Genomic DNA, 20881 nt, shown 5'->3' on the forward strand with positions numbered 1-20881 from the left:
TCAGGATCTTCGTTAGCAAGTTTATTTCTATTTTGTTTTTAACTGCTACCTGGAGTGATGGATAATTATTAAGCTACATTATAGAAATGTTAGAATAAAGCGTGCAGTGCTGGTTAAACTCTGTTTTATCTCAATAGCTTAAAAATTTTCTAYGGAGGGCAACCAGGAATGTCTGTTGAAATATATTGTGTGATAAACCTTCTAATGAGACCAATGCCATTGCTTGTCCCCATCCCTACTCTACCAAATGCAGCTCAGAGTGAGTACTACACAAAAATCCACGGAGGTTAAGATGAAGTGAGTTGCTTTAGCTCACCTAAAGTTTTCAAGGTTAAAAAAACCCACAACTTTCTTTGAAACATCATTTAAGGTATTGAGTTGCTCCATCCTCCCTTTAGCCTCACTGTAAAGCTTTGGAGGGAGATTTTCTTTTTTTTTTTTTTTCTTCCCCTCCCAGCTGAACTCATCTCTGTGTCCCTAGTACAATTACCTGTGGACACCTCGTATCAGTTGATCCATTTTATGCAGCCACCAATTACCAACAATTACTGAAGTATCCATTTTAAATGGTTGCGAGCAACACTGATTTGTGTCAGTGTAGCAGTTTTCCTGCCCGCAGAGCTATGTAGATGCTCTCATACACCTACCACACTGCTTGCTGTGTTTGTCCTAGGACACTCTGGGAAAATCTGCGCCTATTCTGTATGGCTCAGCTATGGGTAGAGAGTTCAGAGCAAGTGAGCACAAAGGGCAATTCTAGGTAAATCTGCAACTCCGATGACGGGGGATAGAGACACAGCAATGGCTATGTGGTCCGGTCCACTCAGCAACTGGTCATCAGAAGCTATCCAGGAAATAACCCTCTAGGCCTTTGCTACAGCAGCACAATAATGTGCAATTCATTTATCTCATTAGTCAATGGCGAGATTCAGCTCACCAGCTAGTCAACTAAATTGCTTTAACAGTCACAGGAGGGAGGGAGGCACATCCAGAGGGTGATCCATCCCATCCTAAGGTGTCGAAAACAGACTTGCCCTCTGCCGGTGACTTTCTCTCTCCCTTTACCAAATAGGTACAACAGTGCTCAGACTTGATCCGTAGCTTTCACCAGGCTGAGAAGTTAGGAGAGATTAACCTGCCCTCAGTGGCAAGATGCAAACACAAAACTAGCTGACCTGTATTGTAATCCCCAGTTCATGCTGGCCCCATCACAGGCATGTCCTAAAGGTGAACAAACGCAAAGATCCTGAGCCTCCTCCCAGGGAAATTATGGGTTGGTAGTGTGACTTTTAAATGTTTTTAAATKATGTGTACCCAGAACAATTAAAAAGCAAAGAGAACTGGCTGGCATGTCCTTCTAATGAGTCTGGGTTCGTGTTTTTTTCTCTTACAGCTTTGGGTTTCTAATTTTCAGTCAGATAATTTGAAAAGAAATAAGAATAAGAGACGTGTATTTCGAGAGATTTATATACTCTAGGACTAATAACACAGAATAACAGAAATGTTCCTAACGCCGATCCATTCCTTCCAAGTAAGTCAAATTATGAAGATATTCATAAGGGTGCAATAGCAAAGTGTGATTGCTATTAGAGGACTGTTCTCTGTGGAGAAGCTTTGATACACCTGGTGCTGTTTGTGCCGTACTCCTGATTGAACCACCCTGCTTTGCTCCATCAGTATTTTCCCTTAGGGTTTTTAAGCTGGTCACCTCTGTCCAGAGAAGGCTTTCAAGAGGGGAAGGCCAGGGGAAAATGGAAAAGGCCAGCCCTCCTTCTTCCTGTCCCTCTGCGCATCCCTTTTGGAGTGAAAATCCAAGGTAAGCCTCCTCACTCCAGGACCTGCTCACACCACACCGTGGCTTCCCTGCTTAATTATATTTCACCTTTATATCCTTTCTGAGTCTCCTGCATTCTTTGTCCTTCAAGCTCTTCATTGCTTGACTGACTCCTTCACTTCCAAGGTCAAACACCTCTTTGATCCATCTCAGATCCCAGCCCAGGTTTTCTGAGAAAAGAGCAATGGATTTACTGCCTGGTTCAGTCCCCAGCACAGTTTTGTCTCTGGTTGTCCTAAACTGCGCCCATGCACCCAAGGACACAGTGGTGTCCTTGAAGATACTGAGCAATATCTGCGCTGGCTGTGGTTACACACACATCCTCTGTGGGGAAGGGTTTTGGAAGATGGGGGATTGCAGATGGTACAGTCAGGACTCCTAGCACCGAGAGATAATTCCTGGGGACTGTTGGMCTGTCTGCCTTTTTTCTTCCTGTGCCCTCAACTGGGAGCAGGATCCCAACCACAGCAGTGAAATAACTATGTTGCTGATAGTTCACACAGTGGCAGGAGAATGGGTGGCTGCACCCTGGCCTTGAGCGATGGATCCAAGGGTGAAGGACAAGGCTGGTTTCAGGTGCCCAGCAGATGAGGGATTGACCCAGAAGGTTTGCAAGGCAGGAGAGGGAGCCCTGTGGTGGGTGGCTTAGCACCGTTGCTCTTGGTGACACCAGGTCACCTTCCACAGGAGGTTTGTGTCAGCAGAACCCCTCAAACTCTGGGTGAGTTTCTGTGTGTAAATCTACCAGGTCAGGTCTTAAAATTTGCTGTCCTCTCGTCTCCAGCAGGCACAGAGCCACGGCTCCCTCCCCACCAGTATATTGTCCTTCAAGTTTGCGTTCTGCCTCGTCCAGGATCGCAAACCCTCGAGGCAGTCACCTTGGCCTCAGCCCTCTGCTTCTGACAGCCTTCCTCCGTGAGCGTGGCTTCACTGGTATCACAGAGCAAAGGGTCGCGTTGCTTCCCAGCACCATAGCCCCTAAATCCCCCGGGAGGAAGGATGGCGGTAAAAATAATCACTGCAAACCAGCACAGAGTTCCCCCTGCCCGTTCGCAAATGAATCAATGTCTGAGGCAYTGCTATGGACAAATTAAGCAGATGAGGAGTGTGCTCTGAGGAAGGATTTATGTAGCAAGAAAGTGGCCAGYGGTGCAAAAGAAGTGGGGGTGGCCGCGGTAGTAAAAGAGAAGTGGGGTTAAGGAGCCTGGAGGTGGGAACAGAGAGGGAGCCAGCAAGGGAGAAGACATGGGCTGAGGGGTAACGAAAGCAGCAGTCCTCACCGCAGCCGGCTGTGGAAACCGGAGCACCYGGGGAGAGGGCGGGAGAAGGGGCTGTAGAGGTGGGAGCGGGTTGCTTTGCTGTYCCCCTGCACGAGGCAGAGCCRGCTCTCTTGCGCGGTGCTCCGTGCYGCCGTGCCGGGCGGGAGCAGCCGGGCACAAGCCTGCTCCGGAGCGCACTGCACTGCAGTCTCCTCTCCAGCTCTGCCGCCTTCCCATCCCCCTCCAGCCTCRCTCCTTCCCACCTCCCAGCGCTGCCCCGGGCAGCGCAGCAGCACCCGCCGAAGCTCATCATTCGGAGCCAGGCTTCGCCATCCTCGGCTGACCCCCACCCTCCAGCAGAACGGGGGCGATTTCAAGCATTGCAGCCCCACAAGCTGTGCTTCACACTGCGAGTAGCCCACGTGCTGTTTCTTCCCGCCAGCACGCATCTGCTCCCAGACTTCTAGCTCGTGTCCCCTGCACCGCTGCACCCCGTGGCCCGTTGCAAGACCCGTGTTTGGAGGGACCGAAAGAGCATGGGAGGGTCCAAACCCCATCCCAGCTCCGGAGGGCTCCCCGATGGCCTGCGATAGCTGATGTGCAAAGGGGTTAGCAGGCTGGGGAGAGGGAAGGGGTGGCACCAGTAGCTCAAGCTCTGTCTCAGGTCCAGGACGATGCAGGGATACAGGTCAGTGGCTCCCTCTGGCCGTGCACAGGAGCCGTGGGCTCGTCACTGGAGATTTGCATAAGTGGCCCTGCGCTATTTGCAGCCTCCGGATAGCAGTGATTTGGTGCTTTGCACTGAAGCAGAGATAATGGAGCAGAGTAGCTGCAGGGATTACTAGCAGTAACTGCTTTCCTTACTCTGTCGGAGCAACGCTTCTCCTCTTTTCTTTTCCACCACCAGCTGAGGTGTGGGGATTTCCCCAAGAGCTGCTTTCCTATCCTTCGTRCTTCTCCACATTACCAAGCAGAACAGCATTCATTTTTTTTTATGTATATATTCACCTCCTGCTTTGCTACAGACTTTTGCAAGAAAGTGCCACGTGATGTCCTAATCTTAAAGCTTTCCTGAAGTCCATAGTGTCATAAGCTAAACAAGGCCCTAATTCCTAACACAAAAAAAAAATCTACCGAAAACATTAAAAATAAATAAAACCTCCTTTCCTGCCTTCTTTSCATATCAAAAAAGCAAAAAGGCACAAAACTGTCTGTAAAAATTTACCATRCACTGAAACTAAAGGGTGTCTGRGGGACAAGAATGGGAGACAGTAGTWGTCCAAAGGAGATCCTAAAAAAGGATCACGTATTTTCACTGACAGGTCTGYAGACCCTCTCTCTTTGCRTGTATCCCCCTGTGCCCCTCTTTTAATCATTTTCCCTACACTGTCTGAAGTCTGATATACACAAAAAATAGGAAGAAAAACAGAAACAAAAGGAARCGGACCTGCCTGGTTTTATTACTTCATCTGAAGAAAATTTTAAAAAATAAACAACAGAGAACAAAAAGTGAGKAGTAAAGCTAAAGTTTCGATAATGACTCAGAAAATGATTTTTTCTTTCCTTTTAAATTATGTTTTATGTTGGCAAACATCTCTAATTTTTTTCTCGTCTCTGCTCTTCCTGATTTCTCTGGGGACCAGCAGCCAAAGTACTGAAACGCTGTGATAATGTTTTATCAAAGGTAAGAAAAGAGGAAACACTGAGAATCAGACAGAGCCAAGTGTGATATGGTAAGATTTCTGGGCTAGCATGGTTTTGAGGTTAACTTCCAGCCAAGCATCATGCAGTTTGCAAGCTTAACAAAGCCCTGGCTTTGAATGCTGGTTGCTGCTGCATCTGTTACCCCAAGTCCTACTTAGGCGTTGTCACTTTTATGGTACTCAATAAGAGTGTAACAAGGTACTGCGCAAAGCAGCTAATATTAAGGACACTTAACACTTCTAACTGAAAATTCCTCCTTTTTAGGGGATAATTAATCAGTCTTCCCTGTTTTTGTTTTTTTTTTTTTTAATCTCGAACTTGGCGTTGTGAAGCAGTTTCTCTACCCTGAAGCATTCCCCCTCCCTTCTAGCACACACTGGATTTTAATGAACTTGGCCATTGGTTAGCCAGAGAAAGCCAAAAAAATGTCTAGTTTCAGATGCTTTTCAAATTTTTTTTCTGAACATTGGACCAGAATCTGGAAAGGAGGAGTGAGAATGAGGCATTTAAGTTGGCCTGTATTTATGTGCTRAAATATAACTTATGCTGTGATTCTGGATCTGCATATGAGGTAGCTCACTCCCACCCAAGGTACTTTTGAATACAGCAAGTTCAAAGAGATTTTTCAGCCTAAATGTGAATATCAGCAAGCTATTTTTATTTTTACAAAACCTGTCCCAAGATCACCTTGTAAAGCACGCCCCTTGTTATAAAATCTTTTGTTCACACTAGGCCATAGAGCTGAATGTGGTGTCACGTGTGCTTCCCTAATATGTTATCGTTAATTATTAGCCTGATTTGAAAACAATAAAGCTTGTGTCATTATCTCCACTCTGGGCTCCTCATTGTCTCCCACCACGGAGAGGTCCCCCACTGGAAGTTTGCTGACATTATGAGGGCCAGCATTTCTTTGTTCTTTCAGCCATAATCCGTGGGAGAGGGCATCTTTCATGCCGAGTCTCAGATGGCACAATCAGCAATGATAAGCGAGTGTTGAACAACAGCACGCAACAACCTGAAAGTTTTGCATCAGCTCAAAACCTTCGTCAAGARGTTGCTAGAGCTGCTAACAATTTTCACTTATCACGCTCTGCGTGCTGGGAGCAATTCATCTCAATGCCGCTTTTGTGCTGCAGAGGGCTGGGAGGACCCACGTTAGACACAGCCGAGGCTGAGGGCCCAGCTAAGACTGATCACCACCGAGGTCTGGCATGGTCTGGGGCTGCRCAAGGTGCTGTGCAAACACCCAACTGGAGGAGCTGCCCATGCTCCGGAGATCTTCCCATCTGATGCCGGAGTCCCCTTAATTGCTATATTTGACAGCAAAAGCTGCTGATGCTGCCAAAAGAGGGTCCCTTCCCTCTCGTTCCTGAGCAGCAGGTTGTGTGGCATGTGGCGAATTGGACTGGCAAACCGATCTGGGTGAACACAGACTCAGCGGGAAGGAAGACAAGATTGCGTCTCCTCCGCACTGCCAGCTGGCTCAGGGATTCTTCATTTCTCGTCCTCACATCCAGTAGTCTGGGGGTAGTGGTGTCTGCTTTGCAACACGTGAATAATTTCATCCTCAAGGTGGCTGTATTTCACAGCTGAGTATTTGTCCTTTAGTGCAAGCGCACAGTTGMTATTAACTTCAAACAGAGTTTCTGATTGGGATGTGTCTCTCCAACCAGAACTAGACTTTAAACACGAAAAGCCAGGATTTAGACTCGGAGGCCCTGAATCACCCTCCCTAATTAAGCCTTCCAAGTTAGAAATGCTGGCACTATTGGGCCCCCCGTTAGACAGAACAGAAAAACGGGGCACCTCCAGAGGGCAATTTTCATCTTATATGGGCTGAATCTCACATTTAGGGTGCTTAGTCCCCCTAAGCCTTGGATGACTCAAACCCTAATTTAAGTACCTTCATTAAATGCTTAATTTTAGGTTATATATGTTCGTACATTTATGTTAATGTAGTGCTATTGTTAAGAATGAGTTCAAGATATCAAGAAGGATGAATATTTAGTTACCGTGTATAAGCACTTCTGAAGAAATGTTGTATTTTCATTGTATATAGTAGTAATAATAAAAAAGCCTTTTGAACTTATCTGGGACAATTCCCTGTAAGACTTCAAAACATTTTTCCCAAATAGACATTTTAAAGTTAGTTTCATGCAATATATGTTAAAAAAAGAAGGCTTTTCAAAGTCCCCTGGACTGCAAAGTGATTTTGCAGTTTATATTAGCATAATCTATTTGGAAAGGTTTTGGTTCTGGCAAAACAGGAAGAATTGGCCTATTAATATAAAAAAAAGCTTGCAGATGGTGGGACTTTGTGGTAAACTAGCCACCTTTGGATGTCAAAGAAATAAATATTTAGGAAAAATACTGATGAAATAAGCCAAAGAGTAATCAGATAGTAAAATATTGCCAGATAGAATCTCAGCATTTATCTGCATAATCTCAGTCTCCCCACTGCAATAAACTGCCAATATCTGGCAATCTATTTTGCAGGAGGATGGCATTTAATTTTAGTTCCTCCYGTGGAAGCTAATTCCTTATTCAGATGAATGTATTTTAGATCTTTTGCAACTGTCTCATGATAATTTCCAAAAGAGTCTTCTAAAGCCCTGTCAGAGATCTGGTGAGAGACAACGGTGCAGTGGGGTAGAGAGGCAGAGCAAAAGCCTGGAATTTCCCTATGAAATAGCACTGAGAAGTGTTCTCTCAACTTGGTGCAAATACAGACTATTCCCTAGGTCATTCAGAGACATTTTATCCAACATAAGTCTTCTATAAAGATCACCAGATTTAGCATATTMCTCTGCTTTGGGAAATTTGGTGGATTTTTTTTTCCTCAGTGATTTGAAATGAATGTAGCGTAGGATTCATCTCACCTAATTTTAACTGGCTGAAAGTTAAATGCACAAGCTAAGCATTCCCTCTGTGGTCTGTGATGTCTCCAAAGACATCCAAAGCAAGTCCATCCCCTCCTGCTGTAGGTGCTTAGAATAGGGGGAATGTGTTGCTTTGGGGCTGCACCCTTCTCTCTCCCCTGACTATACATTAGGCCAAATTTATAGCAGATGACTAACATAAAAGGGTTTCAATCAGGAGAAAAGTATCCCATCTTTGGTATCTGAGATGAGTTGTCCCTTGCTGACTTTCCGTATGAGCCTCCACAACCCGCTTGGTGGCAGGGCAGGGTTGTGTTCTGACTCCACGGACCAGACCAGGCACCATCCGCTGCGGCAAATGTGCCGATGTCGTGCACATTCTCCAAGAAGAGGAGAAGCAGCAGAAGCATCGCAGCTGAATCTTTTCAACTACTCTGCTCAACTGAGTTTTAAGATTCTGCCTATGAGAATTCTTCTCTGACACAACCACAATCTCAGAAATGAATGAAAAAATTCAACAGGGACAAAATGAAGCTAATTTCTGACCTTAAGGGTGTGAGGGTGTTTGAATTTGAAGTCCTGGTAAACAGTCCTCTACAGTCCATCCAATGAACAAGGCTGGAAAAATTACCATGATACAGAGTGGTCTTTTCCTACAGAACGTGGGCTCTGAAAAGAGGAAGGACGAAGGGCAGCACCGACTAGTGACATGTCCATACTCGCAAGGCAGCGTCAGTGTCGGAAATAGGATCAGGTGCCCTATCCGTAGGGCCTGCAAGATCCCAACTCCAACATCAACTTAATCTCTGACCTTGGTCAAACCATTCAAATATTGTATCTTGAATTTAGCATCTGAAAAACTCGGTTAATAGGAATCTGTTTCTAAAGGATGTATGGGAACGGCCTTAGATTGCCCTGTGGAGAGCAGAAGCTAAAGAAAACTCTTCAGAATATTGTTTTACTTTCTGCTCAGGTTTCTAACTGCGCCGGTTCTCACTGTGTAAATTCTCTGACTCAGCTGGTGCTGACAACTCCTCCCTGTTTAATATTATCTGTGAATTTCATTCCTGGGCAATTCARTTCCACTTCCCGATAATTAATAGAGATGTTAGATGAGACCAGACCTAACACAAATTCTCTAGATACCCTGCGAGATACCTCCCATAAACTTGTTACATTATCATTTATCATRATTCTTTGTTTATAGTCTTCCAGCCAGTTTCCAACCCACATGACTRATTTCCCATCCAAGCCAATCTGAATTAATTTTTCGATTAGGATTTCCTCATAATCCTGCACTGGCCAAAGAATGAGCTAGACTGACCTCATAAACCTTTTAGATTTCTGACTTCTCCGTGTTATGATGAAGAGATGTGTGATTGCCCTCTTTGACTGAATTTCTCCAGCTGTGCCATAGCATGCCTTTACAAGGAAAAAACAACATAAGGGAGAGGAGCATCTGAGTCATGGCAGAATATGAATATTTGAATGCTTAGTCCCACGTCAAAATCACCATCCCACTCTCTAGACCATCCCTTCACAAAACGGCATATGAAGTGCTGTCCTTTCTGTCCACTAGTTTCTCCTTGAAGTAGGACAGACCCAGTTTGAACTGGTCTTACAGACCAAGCAGTCTAAGGGTGCTCTTGATTCCTTGAGTTTCTTTCTGGGCTGTTCATTATTCTCATTACCTTTTATTTAGCTGCTCTAAAGTAAGGAAAAATATTTTCTATTCTGCCCTTTTTCTTTCCCTGTAATTTTTGCTCCTTCAAAGAGTGGTTGGTTTTCCGCAAAAAAAGTATCATCAGAATCATTCCTAAAGGAATATTGTTCAGATCTGTTAAGTAGTGACAAATGACCTGTTTTAACTTTCCCTTTGAGGTGAGTATTCTGATGAAAAGACCATTGAACATATGCAAATACAGTTGATATTTATATAACATATTTTATCTTCAAGGATGTCATACTTCTCCTCCTCACACCTCCAAAATGTTACACTAGAGGCAAGAGGATGGTAAAAGCTGTAACAATACAAATCTCAATCTCTTAGGAGAAAAAAATACCTTTTCTTTAAAATTAAATTCACCTCAAAAATAAAACATCATGGAATACTTCAGGAGAACAGGGGAGCTCTTAAGCTCATCAGACCTGTGAATTTTATTTATAGCGATGTACCGAAAACCTAATACTTTTGCTATTCTTGAAGCTTGAGAAAGAATGTATTGGAAAGACATTTGTAAATATTCAAAATGCTCATGTTTCTTTGCTGGTGTCCCGGCTTTCTATGTAATTTGCAATGATCAATCTGTTGTGCATCAGCTGGTTGACCAGTGGTTTTTATGCAACAAATGGAAAATAAGTTAGGCACAGGAAAATTAATACTAGTTAAGAAAGAAACACCACAGGTGGAGCTTTAATACCWCACCACACAAATACTCCCGAAGAGAAGCAGCTTTGCCATATGGATCGCAAAGGGTATATGGTGTAGTCTCTTCTGGAGGATATTTTGTACTCATCTGTGAATCAAATCTCAYTCGGTGGAATGTGAGTCAAAAATACAAGTCAAGTCAAATGTGGGTTTTATGGAGAAAAACACGGATGAATATTTCTGTGATGTGTTTGCTCAGCATTGAATTTGATAATGTATTTAGATAATGGGTCAAAGCTAATCATGCAAAATGGTTAGGAAAAAGGAGATTTGTATTTAAGTCTCAGGCCCCTTCAAACAAGAGATCAGGTTACATAATGAAGTACTGCTAACAAAATCTTTCTTTCTAATGAACTGCAGTGTTTTACAAACTAAATATGCTCGTAAATCTGAATGCAGGGATCACTTGGCCTGTCATGCCAGGACAGAGATGTCTCTTGCTGTACACCGGAGCAGCATACAGCAAACACGACCTCTAGATATTGGTTACGAGGCCTGGGTAGTGGATGGAAAATCTATTTCAGAAAGGATTTAAAGCTTTCCAAGTTTGTTTTCATCTTAAATCAGAGTGAACTCCCTTTCCCCAGATTCTGAAATTTTGCACAGRGAAAAGTTCTGAAAATAATTTCATTTCAGAGCAAGTGAAAACATTTTATTTTAAAGCAACATTTTGTTTTGATTTTGTTTCCTTTGTATTCTAATCTACAGTACAACGTGAGAGCCAAATATTTTTGAAAGAAGATGCTGTTTCAAAACAAAAAATACACACTTTTTTTTTTGTGGGCACGTCAAAATGAAACATTATCAGAACCTGCCGTTTTCTTTTCTCCCTGCAAGACAAAATTAAGGGCAAGATAGAAGGTTTTACAGGAGGTTTTGATTTCAAGACTACTGTAACTTCCAAAAGAAAATGATCCAGCTGAAGTTTTGTGGGCCCACCCTGCATGCAACACAGACAAGTGATTTAGCATGAAAGCAGAAAAACAGCCTGTGGCCACTTCCAAATCAGTAGTGCACTTTACGTAGTTGTTCACACCCGTGCCAAAACATGCTAAGTGTGTGGTAAATATAGCACTTCCCCATCAGCATAACAACACTTGTCTTAAACTGGTGGAAACAACTACACAAGGTGCAAGAAAAGTGAGACTCTGTCTCATCCAAGGGCAACTTTTCCGTCTTTCTTAGGCACCTGGTGCCTACTGAGCCAGTGCTATAGGCGATGCTTATGTTCCCTGTGTCGCTGGAGGACATTGGTTAGGCATTTGGGCTCGGCTTCCCTGTGGAGGTGTTCAGTGGCACCTCCCAGATYTCTCACTAACTGCGCAAGGAATTTAATAGTGGCAGACTGACTCATTARGAGCTTAATCTTTAATCCCAAATTAGGTACCTTAATTTGATGGTTTGGATTACACTTAAATCCCTGCTATGTGGCATTGTCTTCAGAGCCACCAGACAGACAGGCAGGAGTGCCCCATGTCTTCTCAGATGTCCTCAGTGCAGGCAAGCACTCCAGGCTTGGCACCTGAGCAATGGATATTTTTAAAGAAGAACTATTCTGGGAGATGCCTACGCTTTTGCCCTCATGTATATTTATGAAACATGACAAAATTATGGGGCTGACTGTCTTTTTCCATCTTAGTCCATTATCAGACCAAAACCCTTCTGTACTGTAAGTCAGGTAGCAATGTGCAGGTCTCACAACCTGTGGTCTCCACATCAGCTCCCTCAGGGCTGTGCCACTTTGCCAGCAGAGTGTACTGGGTGAGGTCCTATTTTGGGTCAGAAAGCAATACCAGTGTGAAAGGCTGATCCAGCCATTTCAAGGCTGTGAAAGGTCCGGCTGCCATCTCGCAGAGCTGCTGCCGGCCGTGCAGACCTGGGACCATTTAGGAATTAGCCATCGAGGTGTGAGCRGGGCTAAGGAGAGAGAAAGCTGCAGCAAAATCTCTGTGGCCTTCCAGAGTCGCCCACCAACAAATAATTCTCAGTTTGTCCTTGAGCTGGCTCCGTAATAATTCCTTATAGCTGGGAATCTTCCTGTTGCCACCCAGATCACACTTGCTTCGTGTCATCAATGTCTTCCAGGCACTTCACCCGAAGCTCCTGATCTTGCTCATGAATATATAAGTGTGAGGCTAATAAAAAACTAATGAATCCTGGGCATCAGGGCAATGATATCCTACATGTGACTGTCTCAGAAACATCCTGKCCCCCAGAGCTCTGCAGTACTGAGGAGCTCTTTCGCTGCTCGCTCCCGTCTCAGTTTGCTTCACGGCCCCTCTACCAACCTACCCAGCACTTCCCTTTTCCACCTATTCCCTACCTGAGCATCTTGCACCACAGGAGGTAAGAACACAGAGAYGAGGACTAACACAGTGAGCAACAGAGGTATAAAGGTTTTATACCTAGCCCTTTCCCCCTCCTGTTGTTGTCCCCTCTCTTGTCCATCGCACATAGCGCCTGCTTTCCTAAGCTGCTAAATACTTTGTTTTTACCTATTGTTTAAAACTGCTTTTCAGCCCCAGAGTCTCAGCCACACACAGCGTATCTCACTGTTTGCACCATAAGCGTGCATGGGATCTGCAAAAAACAAAAGGCTTTTTGTAGAAATGCAAGATCAGGGTCTTAAAAATTCAGTTCGCTCCTCTCATAAAACCAGGCAGTGGGTTTCTTCACCATGACTTCTGTAATAATCATGCAGAGCTCTGCATAGGGCTCTATTATCTCTTAATAGCTGATAAGGTTTAATATGGTTTTTATTCTAAGATTAGTATTTTCAAAACGTCCAGCACACACCTTATCTACATCATTTTCTTGTTTACCAGTTAAGAAGGAGATGCCTGAAACACATGCATACACATGTACACATAAAGAACATTAAAGAATATACAAACTTTTTCAGGGGATGCATTTATTTTTCCAATATTCTCTTTGCAAAGTTCCTCCCACTTTTACCACACACTACATATTTGATCATCAGCTAATGTCAGCTAATGTTGTTTTAAGGATCTCGTCTCCTCTCCGCTCTTCTCTGCTCCACTCTTTCCTGATCTTCAAAACACCTTTCCTCTAGCTAGGAAGATTACATATGTCTTCTCTACTAAGGCTCATCAGTTGTCTTCTCTTGCTTTGATAGCATGTTGGGATCTGAAATTATCAGACAGCAAGAATAGCAATCCATTGTGAATCCAACMTTCACCAGTCCAGAAGAAGGAATTCAGAGCCCTCCAATAGTCCAGACAGCCAGTACAGTAAGGGGCTTTRAGGAGATTTTAGAAAGAAAGGAATGGGGCGGGGTGAGCTTAGAAGGAGGTGTTATGTTAGAGAAGAAGTGCAGGTTGAACACACCAAGAGTAAAGTAGGCATTTTTAGCATCCTGAGCATTATAGGACCAAGTCAAGAGTTTAACTCTGAATATTTAGTAAAGGAGATTAAAAAGATTTTTCTGTCTACAGAGGAGTAGCTATTGTTGGAAGTTAGAAAAGYGTTACTGAACTTTCCACTTTTGACAACTGTTTGACATCTAGCCCAAATTCACAGTGATGAGCAGTTGTTACAGCTGATGGAACTTGCACTTAAATATTCTTTTTCTCTCTACCCAAACAACCTTGCAATTGTTTCTTTATTATTATTATTCACATCATGSCAAGGTCTCCAGAAGGCCTGGCACTGCATAAAAGGCCATCGCTCCCAGGAAGAGCTGACAAAAGAGTGGAATAGCTGGGACAGGAAAGCAAGAAGCACCTGACTAAGGTCATCTGAAAGGCCAAGGGCAAAAACAAAGCTAAAATCAATGTCTGCTGCATTAGATGGGACCGTGACCTCCATATCCTACCCTGTCTGCATTACAGTATGTCTCATGGCTGCCTAATTCTCASACTTTGTCTCTTTACACATCTGCGTAGTGTGTACTATGTTTGAACAGTAATAATAAGGCTGAGAGATCATCATATAATTGGCACCTATTAGTAGTCCCTAGTTAAAAGGACTGAAGGAGTTTGAAAGCTTTCGTCCCTATCTGCAGTCAGCCCTTCACGTAAGAGACTGAAGTATCACACAAGGTTTGCATTGCTGAATCCCTGAATAAATGGAGAATTTTCGTCTTCACAGACATCAACATGACCACTAAACTTAATTGTGAAAGGGAAAGGAATGAGCCACGCACCCAGCGAACATGCTATCTACAGCCCTGGTGGGATGAAGACGGAATTTACCCCAGAGTGGYAAGGAAAGTTAAGTTTGTAACGGGTTTCCCTGAGGAACAGCAGGGAACAGCAGAGCAAAAAGCCCCCTAAAATCCAAATTCCRCTGTTGCTTTGATAGGGCTCTGCTGTCTTTCCGAGGTTTCTTTAGTTTGTGACAGCTTGTCCTGATACAGGTTAATCCAGTTTCGTGTCYGTGGCTCAGTCAGAGCTGGTAGTCTGGCCTTCCTTTTAGGCAAGGAGGATGTTTTAACAGCTGGTCTAGCAGAGATAAGAAAGAAGAGGAGAATTTTCCTAACCATGCCAGGAAGCGCTTCATTTCTTGCCCACACCGAGCAGGCAGGCTGTCTGACCATGCCCTCAAGAGCCATTAGCTGCAATAACATCTCCCAGCAAGGTCAGAGCTAACCTGCTGCAGGCACCAGCTCTGCCAGCCCCAAGGCGAGGCGAGCTCGGGGATGCTCCTGCCCGGAGGRGAGGCACACCGAGCGCCCATTTTTCAGATCACACACCAGAGGACACCACACCAGTGCTGTTGTGCGGAAACACAGTTTGAAGAGCAAGAGGGTCTTGTGAGCCAGAAGAAGCTACTTGCCGTCAAACATTTTCCACCTTGCTTTCAYGCTCTGTGCTCAGCCTGCCCGATCCTGTCTTGATCCGAGAGACTGAGATTAAAACTATCTATCTGCTGCCTCCAGCCTTCCTCTCCTGATCCTCTCCCTGCTCACAGTTCATAAGTATGATTTGACTTTGCGGCTTTTGCCAGCCGCAGAGCATTTCACAGGACCCTGAGCCAGAGGTTTGGCTTGGGACGGGTGGTATCACAGCCGGTGCAGAACCTCATTGTCTCAGAGGAAGTGTCTGGAGGACATTTGCCCAGCAGAAGCTGGTCTCTGGAGTGAGCGTAATCTCACACRTTGAACCAGCTTCACAGAGGGAGTAATCAGTTTGTGGATATTACTGATATGTGCATGCCTACTCTGGTCCAAGAGGTCTTATGTACCCTCTGCCCCATGCTGGTGGCTGGTGCCTCAGAGTCGTCTAAGGAGGGACTAATTTTAGACTAGCAGGAAAGACTCTTCAAATGCAAATGGAGCAAGACTCATTTAAAAGTACAGCTGTTAGCATGAGAACAATTGAGAATCTGGCCAGCAGTGAATCTGCAATTGTAGGTTTCGAGATGCTAACTGAACGCAAGTAACTTTTCTACTTAAGCAATAAAGGATTCAATATTCAGCTGATGTGCTTATCACAACTGTGGTAATAGAGATGTCTGTTTTATTGGCTGCYGTTTAGCCTAGTGCTCATAAATGACTGGTATTTAATTAATAGGAGGCAGTATTACAAAACCCAATCTGCTTACAAAGGCTCCTTTTAACCAGCAGTTGCCACATTCATTCTGATTTCAGAYAGGTAAGAAATTCTAAGTTATCAGCTTTTCTCAGAAAAACTAGCTAATAAACATGAAAAGAAACAATAAAGGTGAAATACAAGAAACAAAATGCTTGTGAGCTTGTATTTTTCTTCAGGTTAGGACTGTGTTTTAGTGTTTTGCTTTATTGAAAAGGACAGCAAATTTGATGGGGTTACTGACAAATCAGGATCAAAAAACAATCTCCTTCCTCGTATGTGACAGCACACATGAAATAATCCCACTGTAATCAATAATTCTGTCTATACTAATAAATAAAATGTACCACAGACCATACTCTGGCCCTAAGGGCAAGGGCACAACATATCCATGCAGACGCASTCTTTTATCCCCAGAACAGAGTCGATGTACTGGGATCGGACCCTGATGTRTGCTAGCTCCCAAGCCAAGCCAATATCCTGGAAGACTGCCCGTTGACAAAACTTCTGCCAGGGACCACGCTTGCAATTTAACAATTTGATGATTGAGGGTCAGTGCCTAGTGTAGACTTACCCCATCTTTGGGATTAGGGCACAATCCAGACCTCAAGTACAAGAATATTGCTGTGTTACCCGGGCTGGGGAACGCACAAGCAATTTTGTTCTGGAACTTAAGGGAAAGGCTCCATCCAAGACTCCACACACCCAGCTCTGGTTTCCTGCTCTGCCACAGTCTATCGGTGTGACCTTGGGCAAGTCACTCCTCTGGCTGGGCTGCAGACTGCAGCGTAGCATAGCAATAACCATAAACAAGCTCGCCTGGATCCTGAAAGCAATGGGAGCAGGCATGTCCACACAGCTTGGTTTACCTGGCCTCTCAGAAGAATAAGCTAGCCTGCAGTGACCCCTCCATTGCCACAGCAAAAATAAACCCTTCTCAGGTATTTGAAAGTACGCTGCAGTCTGCACTGTGGAGGTACCTTGCTCCTCCGCTGTCAAATGGAGAGAACAGGACTTCCCTACTGACAGAGGGCTTGTGAAGACAGATATATGCAAGACTGTAAGCTGTTCCGATACTACAGCAAGGAACAATTAAATGATCATTACCCTTCCCAGACAGATTTTCTCAGGAAAACCCAAGCAATTTCATTAGATTTTGCAGCCCCCAAAACAGCTGTTTCACAACCAGAGCAGTCTGCTGAAACCTGCTCGAACTGCTCACACAAAGCTCCCATGAAAGATCTGGCAAGAGCTCACTTATAGTCAGCCTTCAGCTGGCCTCACCTGCCTGAGCTAATTAATAAATTTGGGCTCCAGCAGGAGGCAAGAAGAGGGACAAAGTGTGAGCGGCTCACAGCGCTTGAGGGGGGAAAAAAAAAAAACCCAAAAAACTAAAGAAGCTTTTACAACTCTCAAAGGGAGCAGAAGAGGGGTTGGAATGGTTTGAGATTGTCATTTTGGGTCTCAGACAAGTACAGGTGGACACTCACCCCATGTCAATTGCAGACTAAGCGCRTCTGGGACACTTTCCCAGTTTATAAACCCACTGTATTGTTCTTAGAAGAACTTTATTCAATCTGAGGCCATTATTAGAAAACAAGACATGGCAAAATCTATGAGTATTAACTAGGCAACGTGGCCTTTGAGAATGTGAGTGAACCTGGAAGACCCTGGTGGGTCCTTATGGCTGCAGGGAAGTTTAGCTGAGCAAGATATCAAGAACACGGACTAATAAGTGTGATGAGCCCTGCTCCATACTGAGTAAAAGTAGYCAGATTTAGCCCTGTTTTGCATTCCCATTAGGTCCAACTGTAGCTGTTTTTTCCTTTCATGAYTCAAGTAAAAAGAAATAAAAGAACCTCTTGTAACTACTGCCAGAGAGATTGTTCCCCTGCAGGTGCAGCATCCAAGTTGTTTCTCTCTAAACACATCCTGACAACACGGGGGCAAGCRGCAGAGGCCTGGGTTTCCACAGCCCCCGCTCGGAGGTGCAGAGAGAGGGGAGGCAGCAAACACACCTGGAAGCCCAGCTCAAACCGGGACCTGGCCACAGCTTGAAGGAGATCAAGAGATGTTTGCCCACAGCTTCCTAACACTGCCACTTTGGTAGACAGGGCACAGAGATGGCGGAGAAGGGGACTCACCAAGCAAATTAATCCATGCGAAGGAGCAAAAGTAATTTACTCGCAGCGGCTGCAACCAGAGAGACCGGAGAAGGTGGCTTTCAGGACGGTTGGTCGCTGAAGGCCAGCCCAGGTCCGGGGCTGACCACAGCACCGCAGACRAGTCCTTACCGAATGGGAAGGAAAAAGCCCTGCCAAAGTGTGTTTCTGGGGTGGCTCATGCTTTTCCACTCCAGCTTCCTCAGCAACACCAAAAACTCTCCCTTTCCACAGAAACTGGTTGTAATCATTAGCTTTTCTCTAAAGTGCAGTCGCGGATTTTGGCTGCATTACCTCCCTTTAATGAGAAGTGGGGAGAAAGCTCCCAGCTCTGTCCAACTTTAAAAGCAGATACTTAAAGGCATATATTCCTTCACTTGGAAAAYGATACGCAATAACTACATGGGGGTTTAGAAGTGCCAGGCTGATATTCAGCATCTCTCAGAGTCAGACCTTTATGATTTGGGAAAATCTTCCTCTGTGTTAATTACCTACCTACCACTTTTATTTCATTAAATCGCTAATCCGGGACATGTTCCTTTCTACCTTTCTTTTTGCTTTTCAAACCAGGGAAGCTATAGGCATGGACCTGATTAAAAAAAGAAAAAACAAAAAACAAAAAGCAAATAGCAGATGACCCCATCTAGTTTTCACAGGCTCAGTCAGGTTTCTCTACACAAGGAAATTAATCTGGATTAGGAGAGGTAGAACGACTATTTCTTTATAAGGTCAGTTGCTGACAAAATTTGTCCAGATTATCGGAGTCTCCACTGAATTGGCTTAATCCTGACTTTAAAAGTAATCAAAATGGAAAGCAGGCACTTTTATTATGTTATTATTATGTTATTTATTATGTTATGTTATGCAGGATTGTCTTCACAGTGAACTAAAAGACACAATGTATTCAGGGATATTTAATCCAGGATAACTCTCTGCATTTCCTAGCGCTCCTTGCACTCAGGGCTTTCGGGCAGCAGCAAGGACACCTTTGCAGTTCCACACACTCCACTCAAACAGTCACAACTCYGCACAAAGTAATTACTGCAACATCTAGTGCAATAGGACCAAGTGTCTCACCCCACCCTTTTTCTGAACCAAAAAGACCAATAAAAACACTCTATTTCTCAGTTTCTGTTTTGGGGGCAAGGAATGGCTTTTCTTTTTTTGCCTGGTAAGTGAGTAGTAGGAAACAAATGATAACTTCAGGATCTGGCCAGGACTTGCAATGACACTGCCTCCCTCRTCTCCGAGGATCTCTCTGACAAAAGAGGGGACAGGTATCCACTAGGAGCCTCTCTGGCTTAGAAGAAGGACAATATCCTCTTYCCTAGGACCTGATCCATGCCTAACTGTGTGCTACGGGATTTTGTTAAACTCAGCTAAATARAATCTGCTTCTGGTGCAATGCTTGGAGGAGGCTGGAGATTTGCTATAATTTGTGGAAACTTCTTCCACCAGCCGCCTGCAAACTTTGCACCTAATTTGCTCACGGCAGGTTAGTCCTGGTGAATCGGTTTGGTCCCGATGAGAGGGAAAGCTGCTGTGGGCTTGCGTGCCGGGGAAGCATCCCCAAGATCATTTGTACTGAACCGTTTTTTCTTGCAACTGGAAAGACTGAAACTTCTTTCACCTTTTACCTTGTTTTGCCTTTGCTGGAAGCCTGATGGGATCCATCCCAAAACTCCAGCCCATCCATCAGTGGCAGAGCTAATTATTTTCACACTGAGAGAAAAAATTCCACCTCCCTTCCCCTTCTTTGCATGCAGGTAAAGAAAAAGAAAAAGACAGCAGGACACCTGAAATCGCTCCTGGCCAAGCCTCCTGCTGCTTCTACGGCACTCACAGAGGCAAAGAGACACAGGAGCTCGCTGTGCATTTGAGGAAAGCCTTTTCTGGCCATGTTAAAGACAAATTACCCTACCACGACAGGGGGGTCAGAATAGGTGTTAGTGAAACCCCAGCTTTCAGTCCTCTACCGGGTTACAGACCTCCTGCCCCTTTTCCGTGATGCATTAACCCTTCAAGGCATTGCAACGTCTCACAGTCCCAAAGCTGTTCTCCACTTACTGCTTCTCCGGRTTTGTTAGCGTCCACTCCCCCCACCCTCCCTCCTCGTACCGAACAAAAGCAAGGCACCAGTTTCAGCTGCTTCCTGAGGAAAGCTCACATCACACACATCTATATAGAGAGAGATAGATATGATTATATTTCTCTTTGCTGTTTAGGACAAGAAATGAAGTGCTGCCTCTTTAATTGGCAAAAGCATGCAGTAAGAGCATACCTTTAATTTAGTGTTGGGATAGCTCACTTGCACCCTGGCTGTTGTCTTATTGGAGAGGGCAGCCTGCCTCAGATCCTCTAGCACTGAAATAATATCATCCAGCACGCATTTCTTATCCTGATTTCTCAACACACACAGATGGGAAAAAGTATAATTATAGCCTTTGTAGTTCACCTTCATTTCCAGCACAGCTCGGTGGATCTGCAGGATCACATCAGCCTGATGCAAAATATTGCCTCCGGGTTTGGAGAGGAGAATCACCCTGCCATACCTCCCCGGGGTGTGCAAGTCCGAATATAGCTGGCTTTTGGATTGATCGAGGGAGAAAAGGCTGCTGGCTAAGCTCCTCTCGATCTTGGCCAGGCTGTGGCTGGGGGCTACCAGGCTCTCCAGGTCAGTGTCAGGCTGGAAGCGGTTGAGCAGGCTGAAGCCGAAGATGATGGTCAGGACTGCGGGCACAGTGAGGAAAAACACCGGATGCCTGCTCACGAATAAGCCCAGCTTGTAGAAAAACGACTGGAGCCCTCTGTGTATCACCTGCCGCAGCATCCTCCACCAGATCCAGCCTGCAGATGCTCCTGGCCGTCTTAGAAAGCACATGTGACATGTGTAGCTCCTTACCCCTTCCTGTCAGTTCCCCTTTCTCTCTCCCTCTCTCCCTCTACTACTCCTTTAAAAGACTGCAGCAAGTTGCAGCAAGACAGCCAAATATTGATCAATGGGGTGTGTGTGTGTGTGTGTGTGTGTGCGCGTGTGTGTCGGGGGTGGAAGGAACGGGGGGG

At 44.8% G+C, this 20881-nt stretch overlaps 1 protein-coding gene across 2 annotated transcripts in view; it reads right to left on the minus strand.

Annotated features, from left to right (window-relative positions):
- PTCHD4 (patched domain containing 4) overlaps positions 1-20858 on the minus strand; it is an 88018-nt gene extending 67160 nt beyond the window's left edge. Inside the window, exon 1 of one of the 2 annotated variants that reach the window (XM_026059424.1) lies at positions 20274-20858. In XM_026059424.1, coding sequence (XP_025915209.1) covers positions 20274-20699 — 426 coding nt within the window. In that variant the 5' untranslated portion in view covers positions 20700-20858. Of the gene's footprint in view, positions 1-20099 lie in introns of both variants that reach the window. The other variant, XM_026059423.1, reaches the window with a different exon arrangement.
- Positions 20859-20881: the final 23 nt, after the last annotated feature.

This window comes from Apteryx rowi, unplaced genomic scaffold (assembly GCF_003343035.1).
Source record: "Apteryx rowi isolate R43461 unplaced genomic scaffold, aptRow1 scaffold_157, whole genome shotgun sequence".
Classification (NCBI taxonomy): domain Eukaryota; kingdom Metazoa; phylum Chordata; class Aves; order Apterygiformes; family Apterygidae; genus Apteryx; species Apteryx rowi.